This window comes from Athene cunicularia (assembly GCF_003259725.1).
Source record: "Athene cunicularia isolate RWA chromosome 4 unlocalized genomic scaffold, athCun1 chr4_part1, whole genome shotgun sequence".
Classification (NCBI taxonomy): domain Eukaryota; kingdom Metazoa; phylum Chordata; class Aves; order Strigiformes; family Strigidae; genus Athene; species Athene cunicularia.
Genome location: NW_020799098.1, coordinates 13885552 through 13900017, shown reverse-complemented (window position 1 = coordinate 13900017; position 14466 = coordinate 13885552). Strand labels below are relative to the sequence as shown.

The following is a 14466-nucleotide window of genomic DNA, read 5'->3' as shown; positions in this document are numbered from 1 at the left end:
CAAAACTTCCTGTGATGTTAAGAAGTTGCACTGGATGTTTGATTTTTTTTGTTGTTGTTTCATACAATTTGAAGAGTAAGCTGTGCTTCAATATGCCCTTCTTGGAAAGTGGAGCAAAAGAGGAAAAAAGACACAGAGCAGTCAGTAGTGACCATTAATGTGTCTGAGGCTAATGGATATCAAAGTCTCCTTTTCCATCTGTCTGAGCCTATTGCATCAGCTAGGAGAGATTCACAGGACAATTTAGGTTGGAAGGGGTCTTTGGAGGTCATCTGGACTGAGCCCCTGCCCAGAGTTGGACTGACTTCAGGGTTGGCTTAGGCTGCTGAGGGCTTTGTGCAGTTGATTTTAAGTATGTCCAAGGGTGAAGAATCCACAGCCTCCCTGGGCAACTGTGCAAGGTGTTTTCACCACTTACAGTGTGAAAAGCATTTTCTTTATATCCAGACACAAGTTTCCTTGCTGGAAAAAAAAAAAAAAGTATTCACACAAAATTTGCTTTCTGAAGTTGATTGTTTAAATAGTTAATAGTAATATTTAATAATAAAACCAAATATTATAAGAAAAATCAGGAGAAATAGCTGGGCCACTTGATTAAGAGACCAGGTTTCAATTCCTTGTCTCTTTTGCATGATTTTCCTGACTGATCTTGATCAAGTCACATGAAGCTCAGAGATTAGAGGACAGATACAGGTGTGACAGATACTGCTGAACCCAGGTCTTGGTTTGCCTGACTGCATCTGAACTAACCTGTTGGATGTGAGCCAGTATCAGCAAGGTTTAACTGGCTGAGAATGCTTCCATGTAACTCACAGCACCCACATTTGCTTTGTCTGTAGTGCCCTGTTAATCAGTCTGGTCTTTTCCACAATTGCCATCTGGGCAGGACATATGGGAAAGTTGGACTTCTTTCAGGTGAGAGTCTCAGGTCACTCTCCAAGGAAATTGCCAACTGGCAGACTTCTGTAATCATCCTGCTGGTATCTGAGAACACTTGCTTCTACTTTATGATATTTTTTTTTTTGCTTAAAATGGTATGTTCGTTGGTTTCCACATGGAACAGAAATCATGGTGAAATCCTGATAATATTAATGTGTTCAGTTATAACAAAATACCAGACAGTCTGACCTAAATTCACATAAATAAATTAAGCTATATTAGTCTCTTTTTATCTGATAAAATTTATCCATGATGCATATCATCTGTAATAAATTTGTCTTCTACCATCGTATTTCAGTTCTAAAGAAGACACAAAACTACAGTGAAGTTCCCACTAGTGATCTTTATCCTTTTTCATATCAAGAAATATACTGTACTGCATATTGCTTTAAGAGAGTCATTCCCAGAGTGGAATCACTAGGCTTCTGTGGGATCTATCCTTAAGGCAGAGGGTTGTATTTCAAATGGAAAAAAATCATGCCGGGGATGGGAGTCTGTGCAGCAATGCGTGTTTTTGGTATGCAAAAGATCTATTATGGTGTGTTTTTCACACTTGATATGGAGAAGACTTGGCATCAGGTAGTGTATGAAGTGGTGAGTATGCAGTGTGCATCACAGTATATGTCTGTGTTGTCACCCGTATATTTTGTGGCTTACTTTTCCTATTGAAGAGTTGAATTTCTTAGAAAGAAATGTATGTAAGTGGCAAAGTTTTACTTCAGCCTGTGAAGCAACAGTGACTCGCCATGGGCTTAGGAAGTCAAATTTGGGCTTAACAGCAGTTTTTTCTGGGGTTTTGGACCTTCTGCCCCATTTTCCACAACTCTTTCATTCCAAAACTTTTAGCCAAATCATTAGCTAATTTTGTTAGCTAATGAAATCATTAGCTAGCAAAAGCCATGTTAGAAAAATAACTTAAGTGAAACTAGTCATCATTAACCTAGTAAGTTTGTCTTGGTAATATCCTAGAGCAGTGTGTTTCCCTGTTTAATGATACACAGGCCAAAAAACATTCACTTTTATTGTTTTGAAATGTGAATATCTTGTTAATTTTTACCCTAATTTATATTTGTGTTGTTACACAGACTGCTAAGTCAGTGAACTTCATCCTGTCTTTGCTCTGCTATTTTTTTCATCTTGCTGTGTTACTACCACTCTTGCCATCAATAGTCAGTCATGCTCTTCTGTAAAACCCCTTGGGAAACATCTTATGTTGTAGTCATTATATCGTGGCAGATTACATTCAGGAGTTGTCTGCTTAAGTGACTCTTTGACCTCTTTCTATTCTTTAAAGGTCTGCACACCTGCAATATCACCATCATTTTTAGAAGCTGTACCTGCTATGCAAAACTGATATCAAGAATGAAATGCCTAAATTACATGTTTTCTAACTTTCCTTGCATGAAATGTTCAATTTTATGGAGGTAGTATGGAGAAATAACTACTTTTATCACAGTTTTGTGCTACCTTATTTTCCTTATATACTGTGTAGGTGTATGGGAGGTGAATAGGTTATCAGAGTTTTGGGTCACAAAGAATTTATCAATGGGCATAAATATTTTGGAGGGAACTGTTTTTTCTTTAGTTTTTCTTCAGTCTGTGCTCTGTATCAACAGTCCAGTGAAATGCACAATTAACACCAGTGCATGCTACATGAATATATATAGCTACTTCATATAGAGAAGTTTTCTACTGTCACTTACTGTCATTGTGTCTATTCTGGTGAGAGCTGATGTGCCAGCAGTAGGCATAAAAGTCTTCAGTCAGCTTCTCTTTATCTGTAAGGTGATGCAGGTGACTTTTTAGTCCATGATATTTTATTTTATTTTTGTTTTATGTAAGATGAATTGGATTTTCTTCTTTGGTCTGGGACAAGCAGCTTTGCTAAAGGGCTAGTTGGGAATTCAGAGATTTTTTTTTTTTTACAAAGCTCCTGAGTTAGTGGCTTGATGAACAGATATAGCATGTGCATAATGTGCTGGCCAGCAGCAGGGTTTTCCTCATGCGATCAGAACATTCCCATTCAAGCCTTTTATTTAGCAGTGCTTGCCCTGTTAGGGCTTGTCACATGAACAGCATATGGGAAAAAATACCACTGCTACTTCTAGGTATCTCTGGCTTTCAGTTTTGTTGTCACAGGTAATGAGCTGTGGTTTAGAAGTTTCATTTTCTTCTGATAATCAGTGTTTCAATTGTTTTTCATCTTCTCTAGTAAATCAATTATCTTTTGTTTCTCCAAGGCAGTCTCTCCTTGTTGCATGCTTTTGGTAGCCAAAAGCTTTGGGTAGTTCTTTGCTGTCACCTTGAGTCCCACATAAATGTTATATGGTTCTCAGACTTCATTTGTGATGTGAATTGGGCTCTGATACTTACCAGGCTTGTTATTTTAGAGTATTACCATTATATATTCTCTGTCTGGATATTGTCATCACTGGATGTGTTTTTTCTGACGAAACCTGAATGACTTCCTCTAAGCTCCTAACCCTATGCTCCCTGTTTTTGCCCATTAGCAACAGCTCCTTCTAGCCTATGATGCATTTCATCCTAAAAGCAGCTTTTACTTTTCACCAAACAACTCTCACTCTAAAAGTATCTTTTCTTTCTGTTGATAATAGAGGGATTAAGTTGATGGCTTGACTGCAGATGTCCATGCTGCAGTGAGGTTGGAATGAGACCAATCACACGTTCTGTCCGAAAAGGAGTGGTTCCTGCAGTGCCTCTCAGCATCTCTTTCCTGTTCTTCCCTCTGTTGTTATGTGCCACTGAAGTATTCCATAAAACCACCCAAACCTGCTTTTTAGGCAGTGTTGCTCAGCCACACAAAACCTATTTATATCCTCTTGTTCAAGCTTAAAGTGAGTTTCTTTGATTTACTCCTAAAGTGAATTAAACTAAATTGAGTTAAAACTGATTGTCATTCTGCCTGGGTCTGCAAGCAGAAGTACAGCAGTGTTGTGACTAATCCACCTGAAATTTGCCCTTTCCCTTCATTTGTTGTCCTGCCCAGCCCTTGGTCGTTTGGGAGTGCTCGGTGTTTTAACAAGTCTGGTCTCTGGCAGATCAGATGTTAGCACTGAATACCAATACATTGTAGTTCAAGCCATAACGATTAATAACTCATTTTCTTCTCTCTGATACAGATCTGGTACTACACAAACAGCATCTTTAGTGAAGCTGGGATCAATCATGAAACAATCCCCTATGTTACTCTAAGTACTGGTGCTGTTGAGACTGTGGCTGCTGTTTTTTCTGTAAGTATGGTTATAAAAATCCATTAACTTGCTTGACATATAAATTAGTTATTTTATTGCTTTATACAGGTTAAAATGTAAGCAGAATAGTATATTGAGGATTAAGTGTAATGGTTGATAAAGCAACTGAAAATATTATTTCTAGGTTTAACCCTAAACCGAGTTTTGTAGCTTGGGATTTTTTTTAAGAAGATGCTCTCTAGTTTTAGTTGCATAAAAGTAGCATAAAAAGTTGATACATCCAGAGGTGCTTTGTATGGCTGAACAGGAAGAAGGCAGGAACAGCAAGGACTGAAGTATATTGAGTGATAACTCATAAATTGGCAGAATGACTTTATCTGGTAGCAGTTTATTCACATTCCAGAGTGACATTCTTGTGTGTCAGCTGGGAACCAGGTAGTGGTTGCTGGAGAAGGCTCAGGCATAGTACAGGTAGCTGTGTTCAGTGTGGATTGCAGAATCAGCCATATGTCTTACTGGGCATGTTTTAGTGACATGTTTTCTGTAGCAGCTTAAAAACAGTGAGGAGAATTCTTCAGCCATTTAAAAATACGGGAGTAAATGTTTGTGAGCCATCTTGGTGGAAAAGTAAGCCATCATGCTAGAACAGGGTTGTCCCATGTTGTATTAAATTCTGGTAACTTATTCTCCAAGGGCAAGCAGGCATCCTTTCATAACAGATGAGCTCCTGCGTAAGTTGTGTACCTTTGCAATGCACTGAATGTAGAGGAAGACATTTATAGAAAAAAAATCCATGGGTGGTTTTTTTTTCCCTATTTCAAAATGGAAAAGTTCACTAGGAAAAAAAAAATATGCTAAATGGGCAAACTAAAACTGAAAGTTTTAGTGGGAGAATATACAATTAATTGCTAAAGGAAATATATTTCTGTTTGCACTGAAATAAATAAGAAACAGTGGGAGATGTCTTTGGAATGGAAAGTTGCAAACAAGCAAATACTCCTTTCTTTGTTAGAATTTTTCCTTATCTTTGTATATTCTATACCAACTGTATTTACACAATACTGGACACACCAGACAAGCATTTTTAAATGTCAGAAGAATGGTTTTGGCAAAAAAATCCTCTCCTGTGGCAGAGCAACTGCTTATGACCTATAAAATGTTAAACTGAATTCAGCTATCAAGTGTATTTTCTTATAGTCTAGGACATAAGAACTCTCAAAGATCTTCTAATCTTAAATCTACTTTGGAGTAAATCTTGGTTTTTTGTAATTAAAGGAACATACTTTTTAATATGTGGAAATAGGGAAGTATGGATATCCCTACCTCTTACAGTTTCTTCTTTGTCACACTGCAGAAATGCTTCTTTGTTTAAGATATGTGTAAAAATAATAATGATAATTCTGCCAGTGATTTAAGTGAAGAATACACTTTTTTTGTGGAAACAGATTAAAATTATGTGGAGATGATTCCAGGATATATTAAAGCCATTCTATAAATAGGGTTTGTCATCTTTTCAGTTCTTTGTGTGCTATCAGTTTGTGGGGCTTATTCAGAGCACGCTGTTCATAAATACTGAGGTGGATGTGTCTCGCGTCTGCTTTGGTTCCTGGTATGCATAGTATCTTCTTTTGATGCCCAAGAGGAGTGGTTTTAATACTTTTTTTGTTTAAGCTACTTGCTGTGCCTCTGAAAATACTGATCTGTTTATATTTCTGCTCCCTTCAAATTTGCTCTTTCAGTTCGAGAAAAATGCTGCTTTATAGCCTTAATTTTATTTCAGTAATCCTTATAAATGTTTCATTGCTGCTATTTAAAGTAACAACAGTATGAATTTGTTTTCTAAGTGGAAGGTTTTGCAGCTTCTCATTTCTACAGGTAACTTCCTCTAGATTTTTTTCATGCCTAGAACTAAGGATGGGGGATTTCTGCCTTTCCTCCCACTCCCAACCTCTCAGCTGCTGTTTTGTTTGGGGTTTTTTTTTTAATCTATTTGACATCATTAAGTCAGGTGCATATGTCTTATGTACTACTCAGAGAGAAGAAGGGAAGAAGCAGGAGAAAGCAAGGGGGGAACTTAATCTTCATGGTGTTTCTTTATATGTTGTGCTTGCTAGCAGAAACCAGATTTTAATAACAATAAATTCCAGGATTTCAGTAGGCACTCCTATCACTAATTGGAGTTTTTGTTCTTGTAAATGAAATAGCCATTGAAGAGGTCCACAATGAAATCATGTACCATCTCTGATGGTTATACATGTGTTAGGTGGTCAGGAGTCTCTGAGCCTCGGTAAGAATACTTAGGTATTGATGAGCCCTGTATGAATGCTAAAGGAAAAGATTGAAATAGATTTATTTCATAAAGAAGCAAAGTAATATTTAGGAGATAAAGTATCATTCAAACTGTGGAAAAATTTGAAAGTCTCCCTTGAACATGTCTTGTAGGAGCAGCAGCATAACAGTAATAATGTTGATGTGGTCCTTGAGGAAGGGCAAATAACATCCCATCCCTTTTATATCTCTATTGCCTCAGATCACTTGATGTGCCTGCTGGTAACATGCTTTACCTACACCTTCATACCTCCTACTTTCGAACAAAAGTCACCAAACAGGACAGAAATGAAACATGCAGCATTACGTTTCCTTTGGCTGCAACTCCTGCTTGCACCATCATTTCCTAGTTCACTTCATGAAATATCCGTGTTGTAGCATTGTGTACTTGATGCCCTGGCTTCTTTCTGGGGAGATGACAGAAACTTTCTGTATGTTTTTTGGTTAATTGTAGACTTCTCCACCCATTCTGCTACGCACAGATTCAGTTTGAAGGATTGGCTAGACAAGCTACTTTTTAATGAGAGCGCCCATTAATTTTAGTTTGTTTCTGGAGAAGTTTGATTATCCTCTGGAATGAAATATTGAATAGATTTCCTACTCATAGATGTGTTGCAGCAGTAAGTTACCTAACCTGATGCATTGAAGCAGGATGGAATACCTGAATAGTTCCCTGGCAAATAAGTGTTTATTAGAAGTCTGTTCTTTAAATTCTACAGTAAGGGGACTCCACAGATTTAGGTATTCTTAAGTAGGATTGGTTACTGTGCCATTTTGTAATTCTTAGTAATTGAGGTTTATTTAATTTAGTTGTCTTACTCTTAGTGGACAGAAGGAACAATTTGCTGCTACTTTTCTTTGACAAGGCAACAGGCTGAATGGAAAGTGAGACAGAAGTAAACATGTGAAAAGATTCCTCCCCTCCTCCATGAAACCAGCATAGAATAAAAGGGAATGTTCACATTAAGCATCCCACATCCAGTTTTGCCATCTGTGGTACCACATTTGGTCTTTATATAATGTTCACAGAAAGACACTAGCTATGACTATATTGAGAAGATTATGCCTTAAGCATTTCCCATAAGGTGATGCATCAAGGTGTTACTAATGTGCCTTCCAAAGCCTGTGACAGAGACAAGCCATGCAAAGCCTGGAATGAGTTAAAGTATAATTCAGTAGTAGACCATAAAAGAATATAGGAAATCCGTTGCAGTATCACACAGAAGTCAAGGAAGCCAGCTTTCTTAGGTGAAGATGATGTTATTCTGCGTTGGGGTGTCATGAGAAAGGGCTCTTAAATTTGGTTTGTGTTTCTTTTAATGTTAATCGATCTCAACATACAAGAAGGGATTCCCTGCTTAGAGCATGACACATATTAAAACAGGATTACTCCAGACACTTCAGTAGGTGTCCTCATCCCTAACGCTTTTCCTCCATGGTATCCAAAGGGTAATGCAAGAAACTTTGTGGCTCCATTGGGGTCAGAACAGGAAGAAATACATTCCAGTGACAGCCAGACATAGCAGTGTTAAAAAATGGGGTGACAAATGCTTTAATCTTGAGGGTTCTTAGGGAGTTTTGCTATAATCTGTTTTTTAGGAAGACTTTTAATGCAGTCCTATGTGACACTGTTCACACTAGGTCAAAGTCAACCTTCACCTACCCATAATCCCCAGTAGGCTGTAAGTAGAGAAGAGTGCAGGATTGGGACAAACATGGCATTTTCCCTTTTTGCTCCCTTCACACTGACAAACTGTTGCTCAAGAAGTACCAGAATTAGAAGGTAGTATCTAGGCCTGTAACAGCCTGGATAGAAACTTTTCCTTAAATTTGTCTAGTAACTTTTCCACTTTTGTATGTTTTTAGAACCCACAGCATCCTAAAGCAGTGAATTTCACAGTATGAAAAAGTCTGTCATGTTGAGATTAGAGAATATAAAATACAGTAGGTGTGGGCTGGATTAAATTATAACAGTGTGAATGCTCAGCTGACTACAAAACTATTCTTCGAGAGTAGCTATCAACACTTCACTGTCATACAAAGAAGTATCAAGTGTAATTCTGTGCTGGTTTGTCTTGGGTCAAATAATCATAAAAATACCCATTTATAATATGGGAGAGTTAACAAAGAGCCTTTTATAATCAGCTATGTCATTCAGACTCTCCAAAGGGAAAAGCTCAAAAGTCACTGTGTTGGACAAAAGGTAATCAGAAAAATCAGCAGTAGAAAAGAGATACTGACCAAATCAAGCAGATTGGCCAGTGCTGTCATTTTTTGATGGCCAGAGTGCACGTGGGCCCATTTTTGCTGCAGGGTGAAATCTCACGTGTGACTGTGTTAATGCATGCTACCTTAATCGACAAGCAGTCAATGGAATCACTTAGGCAATGACATTATTCCTTCTTCATCATTGTATTACACTTAGGCTTTAGAATAGATAAAGATTTCTTGTGTTAAAGTAACCATGTCTTCTGGGAGAATAAATCTCCTTATGAAGGTCTACCTTACAACACCACTCCTAAGACCCAAGGTCATAGTAGATTAAAGACTGCGCTTATGTAGTACAAATCCTTCTGCAGGATATTTTCAAAAATTAAAAGTTGTAAAGATATAGCCCCTGCTGTTGAGTATTAAAAAAAAATAACAACAACAACAACATTTTGAGTAATTTTTTTTTCCTAATCTATTGAAAATTATCTGTATCAGGGCATTCAGGTACCATCATTAGAAAATAAAGCACCAGCCACAATAATCTGTCATAGATCAAGGTCAAGATCTAGTCTAGCTTTTACAAAATGAACCTGACACAAGACAAAACTTAATGCTTTTAACAAATAAATCATCAACAGCAGGATCTTTGCTTCAAAAATACCTACATTTTACTGAAGTGACATAATAGGAATAAGATAATGGGGGGTTTCTATGCCACCCTAAGGGCTGTTCCCAGGCACTGCTGAGGTGAAGCGGATGACTAGAGTGAATCCCTCCATGGGCTACATCTTGGTCATGCTGGTCCAGTGAATGGAAAATTTCACTGCCAAGTGAAGATGTTTAAGGATGCTTTACTGCAAAATAGTTCAGACGGAGCTTAGAAACATAGCAGTCAATTCCACCCTTTGCTGATAGTAATCCCTAGCCTGGTACCTACAGAAAACGTGTAGGATCTTACCCTGTCATGGCATTAGCACACATACAGGCAAACTGTTGAGAGAGCTAGAGTAGGCACAGCATTTAAGGCTTGTGCTTATGTGGTCAGTATTGATGCTAAGCCTCTAAATTCCAGTTTAGATACTTAAATTAAATAACCCTTTTTTTTTTGTTTACAGCTGTTATACAGTTGTATAATTCATACAGTAGACAAATGGATATACATAAAAATATGAATTAAAAAAACAATTTATAACCATCAGTCTTCTGTTCTCCTTTTTCTGGATGCAAGATACCACACATTGTGTCATAAATAAACCTGACGGTGATATAAATGTGATTACCCCTTTTAATTCTGCTATTTAAAATGGAAAGAACACCGAGTTAGCTTGTCACGTTAAGTCTGAATCAAGACATACAGACTTATTCAGACCTATATCCAAAATACATGAGAAAAAAGTGTGTCTACTCTTGATGTCAGCACGTAGATCGAACTTCTTTAGAGAGCTGAGACATCAAGAAAATCTAGTGGGTTTTTCTTAGCATAATTTAGGATAGGACCAGGAAATGAGCAGGGAATAGTATTCTGTGACCTCCCATTTGGGCTGTAGAACTTGCTTACACATTTGTTTTATCCAGAGAAGCTTGTCTGATCTTTTTTAATGCGCTCTGCTTTAATTATGTCAGCCCCGGTATCTGCAGCTGACTCAAGTGAAAAGATTGACATTTGCTTTTTTAACTTTATTCGCGTTTCCTGCCAGACAAAAGTAAGTTGTGTGAACTGTTAACTTAGTATGCATATTAGTTGCCTTATTATCACCAAGCGTTTGTGTTGAGAGAACTTTGGTTACAATATTTTTTTACACATTTTCAGTAATTTCAGCTGTGTTAATTACCATGACTGGGTATAGTCTTCTGCAAATGCATGTTTATGATCACACATAAACAAGTATCAGCCTACACAATTTGGCAAATAACTCTGTGCTATCACAGAAAACAGTTGTAAGATTCTTTTTTTTGCCTGTGCTTGAGCATATACCGGATTTCTTGTTACTTCATTTACTCTACCATGTAGTATATTTTGAATAGTTATAAGTCTTCAATAGGTAACAGTTACCAGTGCATAGCAACTGGAGCATTCAGAACTAAATACTTGAAAACTGGTGAATCATCTTTTACTTGTTATGAGTCATAAGCATCATAGTGGGTTTTGCAAGTTAACAAGTTTTGGATTTGTATAGTCGTAACTAAAAATGAAGTTGTTGTCTGTTTATAACCTCAAAACCAAGGATACTTGCTGTTTTAAAGACATTAGACCTTTCTTTTCAAGTATTTGCTGAAACTTCAGACTTTATCTGAGCTTTTTTTTTTCCATCAAGAAAAGGGTAACAAACAATTCAGCAGGCAAATTTGAGGTACTGATGTCATGGCATAGGTTTTCTTAAGAAATCCTCAAAAATAAATGAGATTTTACTTAGAAATACTGTAGACCTAAACAGCTTGATGGACTGGGTGTTTGAAGCGTCTGTGCACTTAAATGATTCAAAAAACCTTTCTGGCCTTGGTGAAAGATGGTGCCTCCTGAGAGGGTTTTCTGTTGTGGATTGGCTCGCAGTTGAACAACTTTGATCTGCCACTGGGCCCTGGGATGCTTCTGCATTGCCTCCTGACTAGCAAAGCCACAGACCCCTGTCTTTGCAAACACAAATGCTACCTTTTACAAGATTACAGGTTTGTAATTTATAACCAGGTAGGGAACATGGTTTTGATTGTTGCACTTGGCTTTTCATGAGCTTGTTTCCATGTAGTGTCCCATTTCAGCAGAGGCTAGTGTGCCTTGTTTGAATTTGTGCCATAAACACATGTGTTTTGTTGGGTTGGAACTCATGATACAAGAGGCAGGTCATGCGTCTGAACAAATTAGAGGTGTCCTTAGCTTTAAAATGGAAGTAGGGATTTCTCTCCTCATAATTGTGCAAGTTAATCATGTCTAGTTGAGAAGCCTTCCATGTCTGTATTTCCTAGATTTATTAGTGCTGTCAGTGTACTTAACTTCATATCAACTTTGGAAATTATTATAGGATTCCCAGCAATTCTCGTACATCATAGTGTCCCTGTGAATAAGAACATAATTCCTGTTGATTTTCTCCAGTGAATGAAATTGGTCCATTCCATAAATCACAAGAAATGTCACCAAGAATTGTAATTACAAATTTTTTGGAGCAGAAACTTCAGAGAGTGCCCAGAAGCTGAAGCATTCTAGTTCTGCATTGCTACTGTATTAAATAAATAGCAATGATGAATGCTTGGGAAACGTGGCATCAGCTCAGGGAGAATGACTGCACATGGATTTGTTTTATTTCTTCATGAATTGTCTCTGAGTAAAAAGGAATTTAAATATATAGAAACTGCTGTCCTCTTCTGTAAAAACAATATGGAACCTGCAGATCTGCTGTATCTCTGCTTGTGTCTCAGTTTAAACTGTGAGTGCCTCACCAACCCACCTAGATTTGCCCAAATATGTCCACACTATTTGTTCTCAGTGTCTGTAGGCACAAGTGCATACACATGGTTTTTTTTTCAGAGGACTGAGTCCAAACTATCCTCCCTTACTGGGATTTGCTTTGCTTTGAGCTTTACAACCAAAACCGATCTATCACTTTTTTCCCATGTTATGCTCTGTATGAAAGGCATCTATGAACCTTTTTCCCCTAGAAGAGAAATATTCATCCCTTACCCCATTTTAATTACAAAATCCACAGGTGGTGTAACACCAAGGTTTGTTTAATCATGATCACCAATCCTGAGTTGAAAAAAATAAGTGAAGTTCCCTGGTATGTGAAATTATATATGCAGCATCTATTGCAGAAGTCTTAAGTCTTCTTACAGACCCATCAGATAACTTTTCATCCCTTGGAACCACAAAAAATCTCTCAGCTAAATGTATGTGTGGCCACATTTATTAATCATAGTGAAAAATATTTGGCATCTTGTAGAGGTTTTGACCTGCATTTTCAGTTTTGGAAAATTTAGGCCCTGTGAACACAATGATGTTAATAACATCAGTGCAGGTCTGTTTTAAACACGACTCTGAAATAAATTCTATTTTGGTAGCTGTGGAAACTGTCAAAATGAGTATATTTCCTCATTTAAAGAAATAGAGAGTGCTAAAGCTCTCCCCAGAGTTGCTTTTCCATTTCTGCAGTGTTACTGTGTACACCTCTGGTGTGGAAGTCCAGGCTGGCGTGTTTTGAAGCCTGTCCTAAAATCTGCTGATGAACCCAATGCTGCAGGAGAAGAACTTGCCACACAAGGTGTTTCTTCCCTGAGTGACTTTGTACTTGTCTTTAACACATTTCTTCTAGGTGCTGACAGCAGAACACTGTGCATCATCACCCAGAATTAAGGGCATTACTCTAGATTTCATTTAGTTGCTCATTTTATCTTTTGCTCAAAGGATGTGTGGAAGAGGGATTTAAATTCTCCAGTAAATAATGACCTGGCAAACAGTTGTATGACTCTGAGTTTAACTTATTTCAGGCTTTGTAAAATTGTTTTATCCTTCTCACAGGAAAGCCATCTGTAATTAGTAACTATAGTAGATATCAGTAAGAATTGTACATCAGCTGTTATGACCTAAAATATGTTTGCCTGTTTTAATGAGTCAGACTAGCAAAAACAGTTTCATGTTACAGCTTTTCAAGAAATTCTTCATTACGTTATTTAGCAGATAAGTATTCAGATTTTGTTCTTGCTTTTAACAAAGTTGATTTATCTTCAGGTGTCAAATATAAATTCACAATGTGCATGAGTGCACAAGTATCTGTTACAATCACTTGTCTGAGCACAGCTTTTTGCTGGGTTGATTTCTTTTATCCAGATATTCTAATTACAGTGACTAAATGTTTATATTGTGTTTGGAGAAAAAATAAATTTAAAATATATTTTAGATTAATAAACATTAAATCTATGCTAGAAAGCTTTTGATCTTAAATTATAAGCCTCTTTAGCTTAAATTCAGAGAGATGTTGAAATTAAGCAGCCAAAATGCAAAAGCAGGGGACTGTAATTTGTTCCAGCATTCTGACATTTTAGAATTACATATTCTAATAACATTGTTATAGGAATTTGGTGCAAATTTTTAAACCATTCAATGAATGTATAATTATTTATGCCCTGCAAGAAAATCAAACGTCACGTAGTTATCATCATGTTAATTATTTTTATATAGTGGATGTACAGCACTTGTTTTATTAATAAATGGTTGCACATGTAGTAATAACTTGGAAATCTACCACACTAACAGTATTAAACTTGAATTTCCTAGTTGCGCATTTTTCCTATCTATGTGGTCATATTTGTTCTGTAGTAGGAATTTCAGGCATAAAACTAATACCAAGTACTGCTTTGATGGTTTCCTAGTTTTTTTCAGCTGTCTCAAATAAAGATGCTATGCTGACTTGTTTTTTTCAGAGAGGTTAAATTGTGTAAGCATAATTGTGAACACAGTTACGCGATTATGAACATGTCATAGCTGATAAATAGTATAAAATCAACTCTCATGGTTTTGTTTGTGATCTTCATATTTACTAGAACATGTTACGTGATCTGAGTTCTTCAGTGCTTTATCAAGAAAGTCAAATGTCTCTTTTTGTTTTCCAGGGCTTAGTTATTGAACGGCTTGGACGCAGGCCTCTTCTCATCGGAGGGTTTGGGTTGATGGTTGTCTTCTTCGCGGTGCTTACTGTCTCTCTGACTTTGCAGGTAACGCTGTGGTCACTACGTATTTTTACTCTCTCTTTTGCCTGTTTCCTACATAAGTCAATCCTTTTAATCAGTT

The 14466-nt window shown here is 37.1% G+C and overlaps 1 protein-coding gene across 4 annotated transcripts in view; it reads left to right on the top strand.

The window, feature by feature from the left end:
• Positions 1-14466, top strand: part of SLC2A9 (solute carrier family 2 member 9) — a 133871-nt gene that overhangs the window by 74805 nt on the left and 44600 nt on the right. For all 4 annotated transcript variants that reach the window (XM_026847171.1, XM_026847169.1, XM_026847170.1 and 1 more), the window contains 2 exons: positions 4080-4190; positions 14289-14390. In XM_026847171.1, the coding sequence (XP_026702972.1) occupies positions 4080-4190; positions 14289-14390 (213 nt within the window). The remainder of the gene's footprint in view (positions 1-4079; positions 4191-14288; positions 14391-14466) is intronic.